This window comes from Camelina sativa, chromosome 11, assembly GCF_000633955.1.
Source record: "Camelina sativa cultivar DH55 chromosome 11, Cs, whole genome shotgun sequence".
NCBI lineage: Eukaryota > Viridiplantae > Streptophyta > Magnoliopsida > Brassicales > Brassicaceae > Camelina > Camelina sativa.
Window position 1 is genome coordinate 5,734,966 of NC_025695.1, and position 21,194 is coordinate 5,756,159.

Genomic DNA, 21,194 nt, shown 5'->3' on the forward strand with positions numbered 1-21,194 from the left:
TTTTTTTTTTTTTTTTTTTGGATTGTGACAGCAAACTCGTAAGAACTGATTTGATGTTATTTAGAAGATCATTATGATTTTAATCTTCTATCTTTTTAAACAAGAAGTTTAGTTTTTTTTTGGTTGTTGGTTTTGGGGTTATGTACCTTTCCGTGGTACGTTCAACTTCTTTGTCTTTAAGAAACCAACAACGAACAAAAAAAAAAGAACACATCTTTTGTGCAGACGTAACTTTGTGAATTTTCTTGGGGCACTAAATAAAGTAAAGCTTTTTATTTTTTTTAAATGCAACTTTTACATGTCTTGGACTGTGTTTAAAGCGACCAAGCATCGATTTTGCCGCCGGGTAGTGTGGGACTCTCGCGGCGCGTGTGTTAAACGTCGCAATCACGTTGGTCGGTGGTGGTGGTGGTCCCCACCTCACCACCGCAGTTTCCCCCTCTGCCGAATCTTTTACTTTTACCGAACTAGTCAACGATAGGATCTTTTACCAACGATTCTTATAATGAACTGAGTTTTTTTTTTTTTTTTTTTTTTAAAGGTTATAATGAACTGAGTTGATAGAGCCATCTAGTTCTTTGTTTTTACTTAACAAAAGGTTTCTCTTTTTGATGATTTCAGAAACTGTTCTGTGTATGTGAATGTTTTGAGTTACTTGAATTTGGTTTATCTGATCGGATTTGTGTTTTTTGATTTTTTTTTTTCAGGAAAAAATTCCGATTGAGGAAGTTTTCCAGCAGCTAAAATGTTCAAGGGAAGGATTGACAACGCAGGAAGGGGAGGACAGGATTCAGATCTTTGGTCCCAACAAGCTCGAAGAGAAAAAGGTTTGAACTATTTGCAGTTGTTGCCTTCAGATATAACAATATTACCTTTGTCTCCTTTTAGTGTGTTACTGAATGTCTCTGGTGATTTGTACAATGATAATTGACAGGAAAGCAAACTTCTGAAGTTTTTGGGGTTTATGTGGAATCCCCTTTCATGGGTCATGGAAATGGCTGCAATCATGGCTATTGCTTTGGCCAACGGTGATGGTAGGCCTCCGGATTGGCAGGACTTTGTCGGTATCATCTGTCTGTTGGTTATCAACTCTACCATCAGTTTTATCGAAGAAAACAATGCCGGTAATGCTGCTGCTGCTCTTATGGCTGGTCTAGCTCCTAAAACCAAGGTAAATAAATGATAAGAGAATGAATGCTAAGAAGAAGTTGTACAGAACTTTCCGAAATTCTCTAGAGCTAATGTTTTTGTTCTTTTTGTGATGTTTCAGGTTCTTAGGGATGGAAAATGGAGTGAACAAGAAGCTGCTATTCTTGTCCCAGGAGATATTGTTAGCATCAAATTGGGAGACATTATCCCTGCTGATGCCCGTCTACTTGAAGGTGATCCTTTAAAGGTTGACCAATCTGCTCTAACTGGAGAGTCCCTTCCTGTCACCAAGCACCCGGGCCAAGAAGTTTTCTCTGGTTCAACATGCAAACAAGGAGAAATCGAGGCGGTTGTTATTGCCACAGGGGTTCACACCTTCTTTGGTAAAGCTGCTCATCTTGTGGACAGCACAAACCAAGTTGGACATTTCCAGAAGGTTCTTACAGCCATTGGAAACTTCTGTATCTGTTCCATTGCTATCGGTATGGTGATTGAGATCATCGTCATGTACCCTATTCAACGCCGAAAGTACAGAGATGGAATTGATAACCTTTTGGTCCTTTTGATCGGTGGTATCCCCATTGCTATGCCCACGGTCTTGTCCGTGACTATGGCTATTGGGTCTCACAGGTTGTCTCAACAAGGTGCCATCACCAAGCGTATGACTGCCATCGAAGAGATGGCAGGTATGGATGTCCTGTGCAGTGACAAAACCGGGACACTAACTCTCAATAAATTGAGCGTGGACAAAAACTTGGTTGAGGTTTTCTGCAAGGGTGTGGAGAAAGACCAAGTCCTATTGTTTGCAGCTATGGCTTCCAGGATTGAAAACCAGGATGCCATTGATGCAGCCATGGTTGGGATGCTTGCCGATCCAAAGGAGGTATAACCCTTTTCCCGTTCGAATTACATTTTAGTCAGCCTCCAAGAAACAAATTCTTATGTTAATTTGGGATTTTTTCACAGGCTAGAGCTGGAATCAGGGAAATTCACTTCCTTCCATTCAACCCTGTGGATAAGAGAACTGCTTTGACTTACATCGACGGCAGTGGTAACTGGCACAGAGTCAGTAAAGGTGCTCCTGAGCAGGTAATGGATCTTCAACCCTACCAACAAATGTCTTTTGTTTTTATCCTTCTTCTTTGTACTAATTTGATTTCCCAAACAGATCCTTGAACTTGCCAAAGCCAGCAATGACCTTAGCAAGAAGGTGCTCTCCATTATTGACAAGTATGCCGAGCGTGGTCTTAGGTCGTTGGCTGTTGCTCGCCAGGTAATTGTTTGACATTGATACTCAATAGTTTCAGTCTTCTTTTGTTTTTCTTTTTCTTTTTTTTTGCGTGGAAACAAATGTCTAATCGTGTTCTTATTTCTCCTTTTAGGTGGTGCCAGAAAAAACCAAGGAAAGCCCAGGTGCTCCATGGGAATTTGTTGGTCTGTTNGTTGAAAACCAGGATGCCATTGATGCAGCCATGGTTGGGATGCTTGCCGATCCAAAGGAGGTATAACTCTTTTCCGGTTCGAATTACATTTTAGTCAGCCTCCAAGAAACAAATTCTTATGTTAATTTGGGATTTTTTCACAGGCTAGAGCTGGAATCAGGGAAATTCACTTCCTTCCATTCAACCCTGTGGATAAGAGAACTGCTTTGACTTACATCGACGGCAGTGGTAACTGGCACAGAGTCAGTAAAGGTGCTCCTGAGCAGGTAATGGATCTTCAACCCTACCAACAAATGTCTTTTGTTTTTATCCTTCTTCTTTGTACTAATTTGATTTCCCAAACAGATCCTTGAACTTGCCAAAGCCAGCAATGACCTTAGCAAGAAGGTGCTCTCCATTATTGACAAGTATGCCGAGCGTGGTCTTAGGTCGTTGGCTGTTGCTCGCCAGGTAATTGTTTGACATTGATACTCAATAGTTTCAGTCTTCTTTTGTTTTTCTTTTTCTTTTTTTTTGCGTGGAAACAAATGTCTAATCGTGTTCTTATTTCTCCTTTTAGGTGGTGCCAGAAAAAACCAAGGAAAGCCCAGGTGCTCCATGGGAATTTGTTGGTCTGTTGCCACTTTTTGATCCCCCAAGACATGACAGTGCTGAAACCATTCGAAGGGCTTTGAATCTTGGTGTTAATGTCAAGATGATCACTGGTAAATTTGCTCATCCATTCATCTTGTTGTGCTATACACCTTAACCATTTCCCCTAACATTCTCTTGGACGACGTATGTGGCCAGGTGACCAACTTGCTATTGGTAAGGAAACCGGTCGCAGACTTGGAATGGGAACAAACATGTATCCATCTTCGGCTCTTCTTGGTACCCACAAGGATGCCAACCTTGCATCCATTCCTGTTGAGGAGTTGATCGAGAAGGCTGACGGATTTGCCGGAGTCTTCCCAGGTTACTATTTGCTTCTTTATTGTTTTGTATTATAAACCTCACTATATGTTCATCCGAATGGTGGTTATGTTAGATCTAAGCCTCTTTCTTTATTATTGCAGAGCACAAATACGAAATTGTGAAAAAGTTGCAGGAGAGGAAGCACATTGTTGGAATGACTGGTGATGGTGTCAATGATGCCCCAGCTCTAAAGAAAGCCGATATTGGTATCGCTGTGGCTGATGCTACAGATGCTGCTCGGGGTGCTTCAGATATCGTCCTCACTGAGCCTGGACTCAGCGTTATTATCAGCGCCGTTCTCACCAGCAGGGCTATCTTCCAGAGAATGAAGAACTACACTGTGCGTCTTCTCCTATTTTTCATTCATAATTTTATTCAACCACTTGCTTGCTGGGAACTGAAACTAATGACTCTGTTCTTTTTTTTTCTCTCCTATTACAGATTTATGCAGTTTCAATCACAATCCGTATTGTGGTACGCAAATAACTCCTAGAGTTCTGTCATTTGTTGGTTTTTGTCTTAAATTATTATTTTGTTGATCATATTGTGTTGTAACTTTCTGCAGTTTGGATTCATGCTTATTGCTTTGATATGGGAATTTGACTTCTCAGCCTTCATGGTTCTGATCATTGCCATTCTTAACGATGGTAAGCAGTCTCTGTCCTTTTGTATAAACCTCAAGATAGTAGTCTTTCCGTAACAGTTTACTTATATCTAACGGTATCATGTCTTAATCTTATAGGTACCATCATGACAATCTCAAAGGACAGAGTTAAGCCATCTCCCACACCTGATAGCTGGAAACTTAGAGAAATTTTTGCTACTGGAGTCGTTCTAGGAGGCTACCAGGCCATCATGACCGTTATTTTCTTCTGGGCGGCGCACAAGACTGACTTTTTCTCGGTACGTACAATTGAGCTAATTAATTATCTTTCCATAAATTTTTGCTTAGGTACTGGTGATTATATTTCCTCTTGGTTAACGTTCGTTTCACTTTGGATTTTACAGGACACATTTGGTGTGAGGTCCATTAGGGACAATAACCACGAGCTAATGGGTGCGGTGTACCTACAAGTTAGTATCATTAGTCAAGCTTTGATCTTCGTCACGAGATCAAGAAGTTGGTCATTTGTTGAACGTCCTGGGGCGTTACTGATGATTGCTTTCCTCATTGCACAATTGGTAAGATCAATTGGAATCCGCATTTTAAGTGATTTCTATTGGGTATAAAGGTTCTCAAAAAAACACATGTTAAATCCATTTGTTCTTCCAAATGCAGATTGCTACTTTGATTGCGGTTTATGCCAACTGGCAATTTGCAAAGATTAGGGGTATTGGATGGGGATGGGCTGGTGTGATCTGGCTATACAGTATTGTCACATACTTCCCATTGGACGTTTTCAAGTTTGCCATTCGATACATCTTGAGTGGAAAGGCGTGGCTCAACTTGTTTGAGAACAAGACGGCTTTCACAATGAAGAAAGATTACGGAAAAGAAGAGAGAGAGGCTCAATGGGCACATGCTCAGAGGACACTTCACGGTTTGCAGCCAAAGGAAGCTGATAACACCTTCCCTGAGAAAGGAAGTTACAGAGAATTGTCTGAGATCGCAGAGCAAGCTAAGAGAAGAGCTGAGATCGCTAGGTAATAAAACAGACCACACCCTATTCTTTTGATCTAAACATTTTCTTTTGTTGGAGTTAAACGCTAACTGGATTGTTTATATGTTAAACAGGCTTAGGGAGCTGCACACACTCAAGGGACATGTGGAATCAGTAGTGAAGCTAAAGGGTTTGGACATTGAAACTCCAAGTCACTACACTGTGTAGTCACATAAAAAAAACCAAACATGATTGATCTTCTTCTCCTATTTTGTCTTCTTCTTCTTTTTTTCTTCTTCACCTCCTCTTATGATTTTTATTTACATAGGGAGAGAACTTTGTTTATTGCCGTAACTCTTCCCGAATCTCATTGTTAGGTGTTCTTGTTTCTCCACATGATTCTCAAATCTGTACTCCACATGATTCTCAGATCTGTACTTTTGCAAAATTTGCTCTTATAAAGAAACAAGGCAATGCCTTTGTGTTTTGGCACTTGGCACATGTAAACACTCTCTTCTTTGCTCGTATTCCATGGGCCTATGTAATCTTAATCTTCTTCTTTTTACGTATTCCAGTTTTTATTGGCTTAATTACTTTGTAAACAATGCCAAAAGAAACAATAACTGTGGACCTTAATGATATGTAACTATCTTGGGACAACAAACAATTTGCAATTTTAACTGGAAAAGTTAGTTGATGAAAAGAAGTAGAAATGATCCAAAAATAAGTTTTTTTTTTCTGTTTTTCTTTTTTTTCTTTTACACTGAAACCATTTACAATTCCATTAAAAAACATGACATGAGACAAGTTGTGTAGTAGTAGTACGGCTAGAATCTTTAAGAGAAATAGAGATTTGTATAGGTGCGAGAGACTGCGAGACACGTGCAAAGATTTGGATGATGACTTCAAAGTTATGACATGCATAGTTACACTATGTCATCGGACTTTCCTCCTTTTTACATATCTAAATAATTTCGACTTTTTCTATCCATACTCAGAAGTAATATATATTAGTCTCTTTTGCGTTTTTTTACTTCTTGTTACTATTGCTGTTAACAAATCGTTTTGGTCATATATATATGGTTTTTGTTCTAGATTGAAAATTCATATGTCTTGACTCAAGGAGAAAAACAATACAGGGACAATTTATAATTAGATATACAACAAATTTTGTCAGCTTAAATGATTAGAATATTAAAGTTTGGAGATTTTCACACAACACTACAATAATAAAATAAGGAAAAAACAGAAGACAAAATATAAGAATTTGATTTGCCAACACATCGTCTATTTGACACTATAACCGACAATATATAATGTTTATTCAGATTTTGGATCGATTTTTATAACTTATAAGATGTATTAACGGTCATGTATGGTATATTTCCAGAACCATAATTGATTAATCAAGAAAGCTAGAAAAGAAAAAGAAAACCACTATGAGACATGCTCTTGTTCTTGAAGAAAAAACGAGAGAAAACACACACCCACACGCATGATTTTAATTTAGTTCAAGGACAAACCATGAAACAAATTATAAGTTACACACTGAAACTAAGAGTCAGGTAGTTTCTTGAACAATGGACTTAAGAGCAATCGTCTGCAACTCAAGACATTTAATGTAGGTACCAATCTCACTCAACATTTCTTCTACATTCATCACTTCTCCACCTGGCAAAAGCTTCTGCAATTCCCTCAGCTTCTCCTTTATTTCTCCTTCTTTATCGGATCTTTCTAGAATCCGAACTTGATTGGAAGAAGAAGTACTAGTAGTGGTTGGATTCGTTGAGGAAGATAGCTTCTCTAGCAAGAAACGGCTCCATGCAAATTCTTGAGCAGACAAAGCCAAAGCCATGTCTACTTCATGCTTCACCGTTTGTTTTGAAGAGTTCTTGTTCATGTTGAGCTTCTTGAGTGCAGGAACCAAGTGGCTTGTGTATTTCCTCGTGAAAACTTCACTAGGGTTCTTGTTTGGTTCAAGAGAAAATACTCGTTTCTTCTTGTTTATGATTTGCCTCTCCATATGAGAAATTATTTTTGCTGCAAAGGAAAGTCTACAAGGGAGAAACTTGCATATATAGCAAACTTTGAATATGAGCGAGGTAGAGAAAGAGAAGAGTGGGTCCTATTTTTGTTTGTATATGACAAAGCTTGATGGTGTATAAGTAATGTTGTAGAACTTATTTTGAAGTTAATTTTCTTTGTAGACATATATATAAGGTAATATGTTTGGAAATTACTTTTCTTTTTAACTACAAAACACAATAGGATAATTTGATGATAGTGGTAGTCCGTAGTAATAATCTTTTTTGAAACGAAAAAAAAAAGTATTTTAAAAACAACGGAATTCGAATTTTCATCTAATATTCATGTTTTTGTATAAGATATTATTTTCATTAAAAATCAGGTTAAATTTATATAAGATTAATTACATGAAGTTAATTATATAAAAGAAAGTATATTTATGGAGAAAAAGAAGGAAAGAATTCGGGAATAATAATGGGTGAGGGAAGAAAAAACACATGGAGTCACATGCAAGAGCTCTAATTTGGCTGCATCACAACTACCCCTAAAGAGGTGCTTTGAGCGACCCTCTTACCATGTGGCTCCATTCCAAGAACAAGACATCAATACAAAACCCCACCTTCTCTTAATGCCTTCACATGTTCCTCCTTCTTAAAACCTCTCTCTCTATCTCTCTATCTCTCTCACACACACACTTTGTGTATATATATTAATACATGTGTGTGTCCTTTGAGTCAATCTCCTAATTAATTTGATGAATCTATGTCATTTCTACCAATACAACCACATTATAGATCTCCTTCATCTGAACATTTTCCTTTAAAGCTGCATGTGATGAATTTGGTTTCACTATCCACTACTTTTTTCAAGCTTTCAATACAGATGGTAACAAATAATTTTGGTCAATAATATAGTGGTAGGTTTTTTTGGTCATCTATACTGTAAAACTTCAAAACATTTCCAAATTCGTATTTTATACTTGCCAGTGCAATTAATACGGCGTAGACCCAAATTTCTTAACGTATATATATAAGTTAAGATATATAAACAAACGTGTTGTCATTAATTGGGTTATACATAATTTTTTTTTTCTGATTTTAAATTCTAATCATGATTGGCATTTTCAGGTTTGAAATAAGATATTTTCCGTATAAGATTTATAAAATTGATAAATATAATTTATGTTGACAGAAAAGGTAACTTTTGAAATGATATGAAAGTCTGCGCATTACTCATTTGTTTTTATTTTAACGTATATACCGAATTATTATTTATAATATATATAATCCAGAAAATATCTATAACTACTAAACATGGGCGGTTGGGACATTACAAGTTGTCTCTTAATCTATAGTGATTAACATATGCAATATACACGTTACTAGCTTTTGATGCTAACAGCAAAAACTAAATTGTCTGTTTCTTGGTTTTGTTGTGTTCTTCGTCCTACCACACAAAAAATAAGTCAAGGGTTAGTAGATTATCAATTAATGTAGCAAGGAAATTGCTTCTTATTTTTGTTAGTATGTGATGTTTTCTCTTATACTATATTAATGCAATCTCATAATCTTTGATCAAACGTGGAAAACATGTATTAATAATGCTAACCATCTACATGCAGTTTATAGTTTCTTTCATTCAAATACATATATAATACTGAAATCATACTAATATTAGTTTAATAATATGACATAGATAGATAAAAAGGTAGATGAATATGTTCTAGTTGAAAACAAAATACAGTAAATGATATCAATCTAAGACGAGAAAGTAAATGAGATTCAAACCTAGTAGATGTGCATACCAAATTTACCACTAGATACTAGATATTCACACCTATAGTAGACATTGAACAAATAATGCATATAATCATACAACTTTCTTTGGATTTTTGCTTAATGGTTTGTGTCCACCTTTGACTATTTTAACAATCCACGTTGAAAAAATGACAGAATTAAATGTGTAACTCTTGCCAATCACACAATCAAGCTATAGGTAAAAAAAACAAATTCGTAATTATTCAATTGTATCTTTATGTCAAACAATAAAAAAAAACAATGAATACAAACAATTAATGCCAATAATATAAAAATATATAGAACTATTTTGTCTGAATGAACCACAAAGAAATCGTACAGAAGTGTCAGAAAAATTTGTACAAAGCCTGTGGAGAGATATCTATCGAATATCGTAGATGGCATGTTATGACTTGTTCGTGCTGTTCTTCAATTTTGTTTTCTCTTACATATAAGCTTTTTTTTTTAATAGTTTAAACTGAAATAAAAATGTGTAAGCAATAATAATAATTAAAAGAAAAAACGGACCCAGATAGAGGAGGAAAGATATGGCTTGGATTGGGATTTGGGACTTGGGAGGGACACATCTCATGTGGGTTTGAATTCGCGTGTTTTGTTTCTATTCTTAATTTGGAGCTATTTTCACAAATTGTGTCCCCACGTGCACTCACTTTAAAGCTTTCTTCTACAAAATCTTCGTTACTGATAGAGAAACAAAAAAAACCTCGCCTGTAATGTAAAATGTAGAGGTTTATGTATAAAGTTTTTTTTTATAGGAAAAGAAAAGGTTTATGTATAAAGGTTATCTTATAGATCGAGGAAGCTACATATAAGAATGATATGCGTGGTTATATATTTGTAAAATAGAACAAATAACAAAATATGTAAAAGAATGCTGACTTGGTTGCCCAAAAAAAAAAAAAAAAAAAAGTAAAAGAATGCTGACTTCATACTAATTTTGATCGGTATACTTTTTTATTTTATCATTTGTCACCGATTCTAACGTAAATTATAATAAGATATATATATAAAAAAAAACTATGAGCAAAAACAAAAACTAAAAAAGACAAAGTTACCATTCTCTTTTCAGGACAAGAAACAAATATAAAATTCAGCCACATTTTTGTGTCAACCATTTTGTACTCTCACCGGTGAATTCCACAATGCAAGTCTATTTCAAATTTGACATTATAAGATTAGTCGCTTAACGATCTGTATTCTTCGTTTATTAAAGATTTTTCTAATGGAGCTCTTTGTAACACAACCACGTTTATATTTCTGGCTTTGTTAATAAAACATACCGTGTATATGTATGTAACTAAAACAAAAAGCGTAGAGCATTAGTTTGGAGACATCATATTATGTTCCGAAATAATTAAAAACGAAAATAATGTCAAACTATTGGCAGGAATCTTTATATAAAATTATAACTATTTTGCAGTACAAATAATGTGATAAAAATTTAAGAAGAGGACAGGGAAAACGCAGTAAAGATTTTCTTGTATTTGGTAGAAACTGCAACTACGAGTCTCATCCTCCTTCACATCTTTTGTTTTTTGTTTTTTCTTCTTTGTATTCTGGTTTTCAAATACTAACTCGTTTAATTTTACAGAGAGTAAAGGAACATCATATTTTATTGTTTTGCCATAAAAGGAACTCAAAAGTGTACGAAAAAAACAAATTTGAGATTTTGGATACTCTGCGTTAGTGAAAAACAAAAAAGATTTATTTTCTCTTCTGTTAGGTCGGTCCATTGGTCCACATGCAAGTAGGCTACTAGGCTTGACGTTTAAAGAAACTATCACCAACTAACAATTATTTAAGTATATAAAAGAGTAAAAGATGTTGAGGGAGGGTAAATGTTCATGGTCAGTTATCTAAACAAACAAATGTTAACGGTCATTAGCTAATTCATCGTTATGCATTGATGTTAGGCCTACTAAATTATGAGCCCAGTCTATATTGATTGAATATTTTCGTATCAAACATGTCAACCAAATAAGAAGTTTACATTTTTGATCCGATCATAAACTTTTATCAGATTTAAGAGAAACATATAAGTCTGGACTTCTAGAATATAACTGAATCGACCAAGTCGCAGACTTACCACTTTACCAGTCTGAGTCTGACTAGCGAAATCGGTTCGAGTTTGAAAACACAGGTCGTTGTAATTAAAGAACGAAGAAGCTAGCCGAGACAAAATTTGTATTTAGTACTTTTTCTTTGGGCTAAGATTATGGGCGTCTTCATTAAGAATACAACAAATCAATAAGTCCAGTGAAGGTGACAACGACACAAAAGTATTTATGCATTAAACAGTTTATGTGAAAGAACAAAATAAAGAGGACTGACTTATATGATTAAGTTTATCAGGACTAACTTGGCAATTTCTCGTTGCAAATCCTGTATAAATGTCGAAGTATGCAGTAAAATGAATTGTTTGTTCCCCTATATCTTAACACAAACAAACAAACAATGTATCAATTTTTTCGACTTTGATTGTTTTGGGTTTTGGCCATCATTTTTTTCACTGATTTACTTAGGAAAATTGTGAAATTATGATTTAATTTGAGACATCGAAAGATCTGATTACCCTTATTATCTATAGCTCAAAATGCCTGATTTTTTTTTTCATCCATAGAGACCATATAATAATGTCAGATATAACCATAAAACAAAAGAAGAAGAAAAGCGAAATAAATCCATCTTATTAATTGTAGTTTTTCATGAACACTTTTGGACTCATTATTAACAATAAGAACTTAACGTTTATTTAACAAAATAAAAACAAATCCTCTTAATGAATAAAAGAAAGAAACCCGAAAAGAAAAAAAGAAAAAAAACGTCAAAACACCTCTAATTGACACGTGAACAATCTCTTCGAATCTCACCAGCATTACCAGTCTTAACACCAACCCGACCCAATTTTGTGATGGCCGAGATAAAAGCTTGTCTAAAAGCTCCTTCACTGTTGGCAAACGAGTTAACCGTAGCTCTAGAACGTTGGTCCGTGAACAAGACTTGGTCTGACGTAAACAAACCCCTTCCTTGTTGGAGATTCTTGAAGTAAGCATTGTCGAAAGTACGTGGGCTGACGGGATCCATGTTGATAGCGATTCGTGGGTCGACCCCGATCGGGCACATTTGTCGGAGTTGAAGTGCGTATTGACTGTTAATACTTGGATCAATACGTGTTCTAGGGCTGAAATTGTAAATACGCTTTGAGAATTTCCCACAATGTGCGAATCCGATAGTATGCGCTCCTGAATAATACAATAACATTAATACTATATCATAATAATAACAAGTATACTACCAAAAAAAAGTATAATCGGTTTAGTTCGTTCGGTTTGGTACCTGAGAGGGCGATCATGTCGGTTTGAGAGAGACCGTGACGGCTGAACATTGAGTTAAGCTGGTTTAGGTTAAAACCGGGTTGAGGCAGTTGCTTTTGAACGCTGGCTTTTGTTGATAATCTGCCATCTCTCCTCCCTAGCTCCACCGGGTAGCTTGGTCCTCCGGTCTGCAATTTTTTATTTATTTAGTTATCTTGTTATATAATGATACCCTTTTTTTTGGGTACTATATATATGACCTGTTATTACTTGTACTTGTATAGAATAATATTCACAAGCTGCCAATAAAAAGGTGTCAACTGATATCAAATTAACATTACTTTACTAGTTAACTCGTACCATGCTTCTTATATTTTAAATAAAATGATTAGCTTTTTCACAATAAAACTGAAAACGATATATAACAAAACCGAATTTTCAATACCTCGGACTCGGACTGACATTATATATGATATAAAAGGGAAAAAGAGAGGAATATAAATTAAGTTAATGTAATAAAGAAAAATATATATATTAATTACCAAAACCACGACTTCACGAGTGGCGAGAGCCAAAATGTCAGCACATGAGACTTTGTTGCGGCAGTTAGGATCTCTTTCAACGGCTTGCTTCGCCTTTATCACCGTGTCGAATCCGTCTCCGGCCAGTGACATGTCATCTGGATGGTCTCTCTCAGACGGTGATGCTAACATTATTGACGCATCACATCCCTAAACATTCATATTAAAATATAAGTACGTAAGTAACTATAATATTTTGTTAGAAAATGATATATATAGAAAGATAAACATTTAAGACTCTTAATTCACACGTTTTTTTTTGTAGATTTTCGATCAATAAAATTTTTTATTGTAAGAAAATATCATCGCGATCGATTATTTTCAAAAACTAGTTTTGCACCTATGATATATATTTATAGAAATTGTAACGTACGCGAACGAAGCAATCGTGGAAGAAGAGGCGGAGAGTGGCCGGAGCGGTGACGAAAGTCTGCTGGAATTTCTGACGGACCGCGTTACGAACGATGTTTTCGACGTTGGGACATGACCTCTGGTAGAAACCTGTTCGGAGCTGAGCAGAGACACATGAAGAAAGGAGAAGAAGAGAAAATATGGAGAAGAGGGTTTGGGCAGTATTCTTCTCCATGGTTTAATTCAATTAGTTGTCTCATACTTCAGAGTTGTTAGAGAGTCTCTTTATATAGTAGATAGAAAGAGAAGTTTAAATTGAAAGGTATCGTACAATTTGGGCTAGCCACTTCAATAGAAAAATTATTTGATGATTATTCTGATGATGATCTGTTGAATGATATATTAAAGAAATCCCTAGCCATATTAAAATAGGGAGTAGAAACTGTTAGGAAATGTGGATGTAACACTCCATCTAGATATTGACAATTTGAGAGGGGGCTAAAGTGAGGCTTTGAGTTATTATTTTAATTTTCTATATATACATATATATATGTCATATGTGTGTAAAACGGTCAAGTTAATCCATAAATTGGCTGTATTGTAGTGGTCTATATTGGTCGAGACGGTGATTGTTTTTTCTTTAAATGTATTAAATTGGTCACTGCAAGGTGTGTATATATTACAATACTCTGGCTTTTAATTGCAAACGGATCATGCATAAGAGAACAACAAATTAATTTACATTTATAAAAAAAAAATTGCCGATGTTGGTAATTCTCATTTATATATAATACTACGATATCTATGTGTGTATACACTATACATATGTATGCAGTATGGTATACGTTTTTTTTTATAATAACCGTACGTATACATGCTTATCTTTGACAACTCAATGGCATGTTACCAAGTTTACCACTTCTCACCAACTACTTAAAACAAAATCGAGAAGTGACAAGAAGAAGAACTCATCTTATTTCATTTTACTAGTATGATTAGTATCTACCTTAAAATTTAACTTTACAACGTGGAATATGATTCGAAAGTTGACTTGTCATAGTTAACTAATGAATTCATTTATATATAAGTTACTTGCAATTGTGAAATTATTGGAACTATTATAGGATAAGACTGAATTAAGAAGGAGAAAAAAATCAATCTAGTGGGTAGTCAGTTAACACCTTAGCCATACACAAAGAGATTATTGAATATTTCGTTATATTACAACATATAGGAATTGTTTAGTCTTAAAAATAGTTCTAACTTTTTGTACAAGAAGTTCTGGACCGAGGATGTAGTTTCTTCAAACTCGGGACGATGAAAAACTAGAACCATTGGTGCGTAAAAGTCTTAGCAAGCTAAGATGAAGTTAAATATGGAAACCCATGTCATTTAAAAAGTGTAAACAATCACATTGTAATGATATTGTACCAATAATACTATCATTTAGTATTAGACCTTATTTCAATTGTCGTTAAGACTACAATATTTAATCCTGATTGTTTTATTGGGGACAATTAATTTTAAAAGTGTTTTTTCTTTTTAAAATTATTAAAAGTGATCGATGCACAATAAAACAAACTTGTAAGAAGGTTATATTAATGGAATAAATCGGGCGTCGCGGTCACGAACATGTTCCTTGATGCTGTAATATTGTCAATAATTGAGTTAATAATGTTTTGTTTTATTGTTTTTTTTAAGTGATAAATTCTCCCATAGATAATACTAAAAAGGATAAACAAACAGGAACAAAGCGATAACGCATGTCACTGTAATGCCAACTGCGGATTATTTTAATCATAAGTAAGCAGTTTTCATTCAAGATTTTATTATAATTGTAAAATAAGTTAGTAGCTATCAGTAGATAAATTTCCGAAAACTAACCATAAATTTGTACGAATTAGACGAAAAATTATTTAATTTGGAGTTTAATTTTTGACACGAGAACTCTTTTGTAGTTTATATAAGACTGTCACATACACATTATGTGAAAATACATGATTGTAGTAATTTTCTATCATCCACACTTTAAATGGTGGTTCGACCATATTATGAATATATCCGGTTTTCACATTTAAAATATCCAGTTTTCACATTAAATATGTTATCAAAGTCTTTAGTATGAAATAGTCTGTGGATATTTTTAGTATTAGAAAAATGTTAGAAAACAGAGTTTGTTAAGAGATCTTACATCAAGGACTAGTGAATGCCAATATACATGATTGTGAGAATTGAAACCAGAACTCTCCTTCCAAAGTGTTTTACGAGTGGAGGAGCTCACCACCATTAGAGTTCCGAACTAAACTGAGAGTTTTTAAGTGTTTAAAAGTGTATATTATTGCTTGAGTGTAAAAAATTTTTCATCCCCAGTACAATGACCCCCCTTATGTATTTATACTAGCTGATTACACACAATCAATGCCTAATTAAATCTCTACGCCAATCTCGCATCCTAATCAATTCGATTAAATGTGGGAATCTTTGACCGAGTCCGAACTCCAAGCTGACTCGTGGGACGCCTCTCCGCGTTCCAGCCTTCTCTTTGGACTTGATGGGCCGATCAATGCTACGTTCTTGGTCCGTTCAGTGTGTCCGGCCTAGACCCCTTACCTATTATCCGAGATGACCAATCGTGGGTACAACAATGATGACAATACGTTAATCATTGCTACATATATATATTTGTGTTCTCGCGTGGGTTGAATATTAAAACTAGCTAGATGATTAGTTTTGTGTTGATTATCCAACTAAATTTAAACTATAAAGGTTCCTATGGTAGATATATAATTATCGTTTAGAGTACGACAAGCTAAAAAGTCTAATATCATTAGGGTTCGTTAAGACGTCCAACTAGAGAGATGTGGCAGTATGCGATGAGTCTGGTGACTCATCTTAATTAGTTTACATACCGAATATTTAAAACTTTGCAGTTCTAGAGAAACCACTAAAAAACCAAGTTTCGGCTAAGTAAAAAAGATTCTGGTCAATCACTAGTTGGCATCTGAATTATTTGATCAAAGTGTTTTAAAGTAATTAATACTCAAAATCATTAGAAGAGTTATTCTATAAAAGTCTTGACGGCTCTAATAAGGCGTCACATGGCATCTAACCATGATTGAAGAAAACGACACCGTTCCATCGTCTTCTCTTCTAAACTGCTTTCCTGCATTGACCGAGACATTCATAAACAAGACAAAACAAAAAAACAAAAGGAGAGGGAGAGTTACATTTCGCATTCACGTATTTCGTGTCCCCAAAAGTTTACGTACCAAAGAATTTAAACTATGTAGTCTATGGAGAAATCAGTAAACATCTGTTTAGGTTAAGTAGGATAATTAAACGCTAGTTGGCACTTGGCATCTCAATTATTTGGTATCTCAATTATTTGATCAACGTTGATCCAGAATGCATAATCCTTTCATAATTCTTCTATTGATTTTGAGAATTCAGTACTTTATAAAACGTTGATCATGATTTGAGAATTCATTACTTTGAAGAGAAAGATTTGAAAAATCAGTGCATAATCCTTTTATCAATTTTTTTTTTAAATCCTAAGATGCAATTGTACAATAGAGTTGGCAGAAGACGATTAACCAAAGGATTATGCACTCTGATTTTTGAATCTTTCTCTTCAATTGATCCAACTTGGATAAACTCATAGAAATGAGAATTCAAAATGGCATGTCCTAAATCTTATTGTATCTCTTCCATTTGTTAAATCATGGTTATTTAGTACTTCATGCACAATAGGACTGACTTTATGAAAGAAAAAGAAAAAAACACAAAGAGATAATAAACAAGTTCAAAGACTTGTTAACTCACAGATCAAAAGTGTCTTAAAACAGTCATAAATATAAATTGGGCTTAGATCAGTTTAATGGATCTTATTGTAGAACTGTTTTTTGGGTTGTTCTTGTGTGACGTGGCCGATTTGGATTGGAATTTTTTTCTTGGCATCTCTCGTTTCATTTTCTTCGATATTGTCGAGTTAGGGTTTGTTGTTGTTCTCTCCCAAACGGCGAAACGGCGATTGCTCCCCCTTTCTTCGATATTGTGACGATCTCATCTCCTTTCTTCGAAACGGCGATCTCATCTCAACGGTGTTTCTTGTTCTGTCTCGCAAGTGATCTCCTTTCTTCGAAACGGCGATCTCCTCGTCTCCTCTGTCTCCGCTGTCTCGCCAAGTTCCTCGTCTCCTCTGTCTCCGCTGTCTTGCCAAGCTCCCCAGCTCCTCTTCAAGAGATCTCCTCGTCTCCTCTATCTCGGCTGGCTCGCAAATCTCATCTCCGGCGAACAAAGATAAAGGTAATCTCATCTCCTTTGTTTCATCGATGTTTCATCGATTTAGGGTATTGAAATCTCTGAATTTGGTTTTGATTTAGTATAATGTAAATAGGGTTTCGTCTCATCTGTCAAAGGTTTTGATTAACCAATATAGGATTTTTATGAGTCAATTTTGAGTGTGGTGTGTTGTAATTGAAATCAACCTTAATCGATTTGTATGAGTGATTGCAAAGCGATTTTGCCCTGTATTTGAAATCAACCTTAATCGATTATGCTTTAGCCTTACAGTGATGAACATTAATCAATTTTTTTGTTTATGAGGCTTGTAGGTGAGGTTAGACATGGGAAATTAAATCGGATATCCATCAACAAACTTGCATTACTCGATAGTAAAAGGTAAATCGGATATCCATCAACAAACTTAGATTTGAGTGGTGTTTGAGTGATTGGTTTGTCTATTGTATAATATATTTGAATGGTTTGTGTTTGAAGAGTGGTGTCTGAGTTTAACGTTTGAATCGCTACTATAATCTAATGGTTTGAATCACTTAAAGGTTGGTTTGAATTGCTACTATAGTCTAAATGGTTTGTGTTTGAGTGGTGTTTGAGTGATTGGTTTAAAGATTGGTTTGTCTATTGTATAATATGTTTGAGTAGTTGCTTGTAAAGTGATTGCGATGGTCTATGTTGCTTGTTTAGTTGTGATAGTGTAGACTATAGTTGTAAACTGAGTTCAATGCTTTAACGAAACCAAACTTTTTGGTTTACATATTTAAAACACTAAATGACCTTTATTTACTTCTGATTTGACTGAAGTAGGTAATGGTTATTTAGAATTAAAATTCTCTAACAACACCAAACTTTGAATTGAATGATCTTCTTAACTTCTCTATATTAACCAATCTTATTTCTTTCTTCTTACCAATCTCTAAGAACTTTCCAATAATCTCTCTTCCTCACCTTCTTCCGTTTTAAATCTGCTTGCTATGGAATCAAATAATACTCCTAATAGTCAGTCTCAATCCTACTTTAGTCTTCTTAACTTCCCATACGACAGCTTTTCTTCCCCTTTAAACATTGGTTCCTCTCAAATCCCTTCTTTTAGTTCACAAACTAGTTCACAGCCGAGTAAACCTCCTAGTCAACCAGAGGAGACAGCAGAACAACGTAGGGAGAGAAGGATATGGTCCACACAAGATGACTTAAGCCTAATAAGCGGCTGGTTAAACACATTGAAGGATGCAATAGTTGGGAATGACCAACCGTTTGGGTCTTTTTGGAAGCGCATTGGTGACTATTATGCAACAAGTGATCATGTACTTGGTGGTGGTGAACCAAGGCTCCCTGACCATTGTAGACAAAGATGGCAAAAATCAGCAGGGAAGTGAGTAGGTTCTGTGGAGCTTATGCAGAGGCAAAGAGTGAGAAAGCTAGTGGCATGAATGATTTGGATATTCTGCAGAATGCTCACCAACTCTACACTAAGCTGTATAAGAGGAAGTTTGGTTTGGAGTATGCTTGGAATGTGCTTCGCTATGAACAGAAATGGATTAATTTGGAGCCTATGAACCCCACTCCAAAGACAACCAGCTCTAACAAAAGAAAAGCCGATGATGCTGCACCATCTTCAGGGTCTGTTGTGGGTGAGCACGAGAGCAGGCTTGCTGGTATAAAGGCAATGAAAAAATCAAGGAACAAAGGTAAAGAGAAGGCTGCACCATCGGCAGAGTTTAGTCACGTGTGGGAGATCAAAAAGAAGGATTTAGAGGGCATGAAAGAACTTCAAAAGATGTCCATTCTTGACACTCTCATTACCAAGAAAGAAACGCTAGATGAAGATGAAAAATCTCTAAAGAAGAAGCTAATGGCTGAACTGTTTTAGCTTAGATGTTTGTTTTAACTCTAGTTTATGTTTGTTTTAACCCTAGTTTATGTTTGTTTTAAGTATGTTTGTCTTATGTTTGTTTTAAGTATGTTTGTCTTTTGTTTTAACTCTAGTTTATGTTCATAATGAATCGGTTTATGTTTATGTTTTACATGTGTTTTTAATGAATCGGCTTATGTTTAATAAATCCATGTGTTTTCGGTTTCACATGTGTTTCATATTTATCTATTGGGACCAAGTGATCCAGCTCAAGGACCAAGTGATCCAGACCAAGTAATCCAACTCAAGGACCAAGTGATCTAGCTAAAGTAATTTGCTTTGGATTGTAGTTTTAAAGATTAAGTCACATGTATTTGGAATTTGGTGTTTGGAATGTAGTTTTAAAGACTAAGTCACATGTATTTGTTTTCTTTGCTTGGACAGAGTCACAAGATTTTTTTTGAGTTTGTCCGATTGTTCACATGTCCAATTGTTCACATGTGTGATTGTTCACATGTCCGATTGTTCACATGCAAAACATACACTCTTGTCCGAAATGACCAAAGTTCTATATATATGAGAAGATCACAAGATCAAATCAAGCAAATCTAACATACCAACTCAAAATCAAACCATTTTCTTTCTTTCACCAAGAACATTTTCTTTCTCAACCCTTTTATGGCATCTTCTTCCAACAATTTTCACTACCATTATGATCCCAATAATGATAGGTTAAACCAATTATTTCAAGAGCAATTTAGTAACCAATTTGAAGTTGTTGAAGAGGAAATTCCGGCAGAAAGGAAATCACGTACATATATCGATAGAAAACGCGAAGAAGGGCATGAACGTTTGTGGAACGATTATTTTTCTGATAATCCGACTTACAATGCTGACCAATTCCGCCGACGGTTTCGAATGAACAAGCCGTTGTTCTTGCGTATTGTGAATCGTCTCAGTGAAGAAGTTCCATATTTTAAGCCAAAAAGGGATGCAACCTTCTGGAATGGTCAATCACCGCTACAACAATTCGACTATTAGCATATGGGACTGGGTCGGACTCGGTTGACGAATATATACGTCTTGCTGAATGTACTGCTCGTAAATGTTTGGAACATTTCGTCGTCAGAATAGTTGACTTGTTTGGCACTGAATACCTACGCCAACCAACACCAGAGGATCTTGAAAGGCTACTCTTTTATGGAGAACAGAGGGGTTTTCCCGGGATGGTTGGAAGCATCGACTGTATGCACTGGAAGTGGAAAAATTTCCCAACCGCTTGGAAAGGAATGTATTCAAGAGGCACCGGTAAGCCAACAATTGTTTTGGAGGCGGTAGCTTCACAAGATCTCTGAATATGGCACGCATTTTTTGGAGCTCCAGGTACTTGTAACGATTTAAATGTTCTTGATCAATCACCAATATTTAATGTCATTATTTACGGTCGAGCTCCCGAAAATACGTACTATGTCAACGGAAATGAGTATAATTTGGCTTACTATCTAACAGATGGTATTTAACCCGAATGGGCAACATTTGTTAAATCCATCCCACAACCACAGCACCCAAAACATCGATTGTTTGCAGAACGTCAAGAAGGTGCACGAAAAGATGTTGAACATGCATTTGGAGTCCTGCAATCTAGATTCGCCATGATTAAAAATCCATCTCTTTTATGGTCAAAGGGTAAAATTGCATATATTATGAGAGCATGTCTCATACTCAATAATATGATTGTCGAAGATGAACGAGATTCATACACACTCTATGACGAACAAGAATTCCAACAAGAAGATGGAACTGGAACTACTC

General features: G+C 35.5%; 4 protein-coding genes across 5 annotated transcripts in view; 2 read left to right on the plus strand and 2 right to left on the minus strand.

Moving 5' to 3' along the window:
• The window catches only part of LOC104721839 (ATPase 2, plasma membrane-type-like), a 6,283-nt gene extending 645 nt beyond the window's left edge, over nucleotides 1-5,638 (plus strand). The window contains exons 2-16 of one of the 2 annotated variants that reach the window (XM_019232943.1): nucleotides 708-827; nucleotides 935-1,171; nucleotides 1,271-1,972; nucleotides 2,592-2,651; nucleotides 2,735-2,857; nucleotides 2,937-3,041; nucleotides 3,151-3,295; nucleotides 3,381-3,545; nucleotides 3,647-3,885; nucleotides 3,987-4,019; nucleotides 4,111-4,192; nucleotides 4,288-4,448; nucleotides 4,554-4,727; nucleotides 4,825-5,189; nucleotides 5,281-5,638. In XM_019232943.1, the coding sequence (XP_019088488.1) occupies nucleotides 708-827; nucleotides 935-1,171; nucleotides 1,271-1,972; nucleotides 2,592-2,651; nucleotides 2,735-2,857; nucleotides 2,937-3,041; nucleotides 3,151-3,295; nucleotides 3,381-3,545; nucleotides 3,647-3,885; nucleotides 3,987-4,019; nucleotides 4,111-4,192; nucleotides 4,288-4,448; nucleotides 4,554-4,727; nucleotides 4,825-5,189; nucleotides 5,281-5,374 (2,805 nt within the window). In that variant the 3' untranslated portion in view covers nucleotides 5,375-5,638. Of the gene's footprint in view, nucleotides 1-707; nucleotides 828-934; nucleotides 1,172-1,270; nucleotides 2,033-2,115; nucleotides 2,239-2,317; nucleotides 2,423-2,591; nucleotides 2,652-2,734; nucleotides 2,858-2,936; nucleotides 3,042-3,150; nucleotides 3,296-3,380; nucleotides 3,546-3,646; nucleotides 3,886-3,986; nucleotides 4,020-4,110; nucleotides 4,193-4,287; nucleotides 4,449-4,553; nucleotides 4,728-4,824; nucleotides 5,190-5,280 lie in introns of both variants that reach the window. The other variant, XM_010439905.2, reaches the window with a different exon arrangement.
• Nucleotides 6,527-7,262, minus strand: LOC104721840 (uncharacterized protein At4g30180-like). Its single transcript, XM_010439906.2, has one exon. The coding sequence runs from the start codon at nucleotides 7,167-7,169 to the stop codon at nucleotides 6,708-6,710; it is 462 nt and encodes a 153-aa protein (XP_010438208.1). The 5' UTR covers nucleotides 7,170-7,262; the 3' UTR covers nucleotides 6,527-6,707.
• Nucleotides 11,655-13,494, minus strand: LOC104721841 (peroxidase 45-like). Its single transcript, XM_010439907.2, has 4 exons — nucleotides 13,257-13,494; nucleotides 12,845-13,033; nucleotides 12,325-12,490; nucleotides 11,655-12,230 (listed from the first exon to the last, which is right to left on the minus strand). Exons 1-4 carry the CDS (start codon nucleotides 13,467-13,469, stop codon nucleotides 11,824-11,826), a joined length of 975 nt encoding a protein of 324 aa, XP_010438209.1. The 5' UTR covers nucleotides 13,470-13,494; the 3' UTR covers nucleotides 11,655-11,823.
• Nucleotides 18,882-19,400, plus strand: LOC104727666 (glutathione S-transferase T3-like). Its single transcript, XM_010446752.1, has one exon. It carries the CDS (start codon nucleotides 18,882-18,884, stop codon nucleotides 19,398-19,400), a length of 519 nt encoding a protein of 172 aa, XP_010445054.1.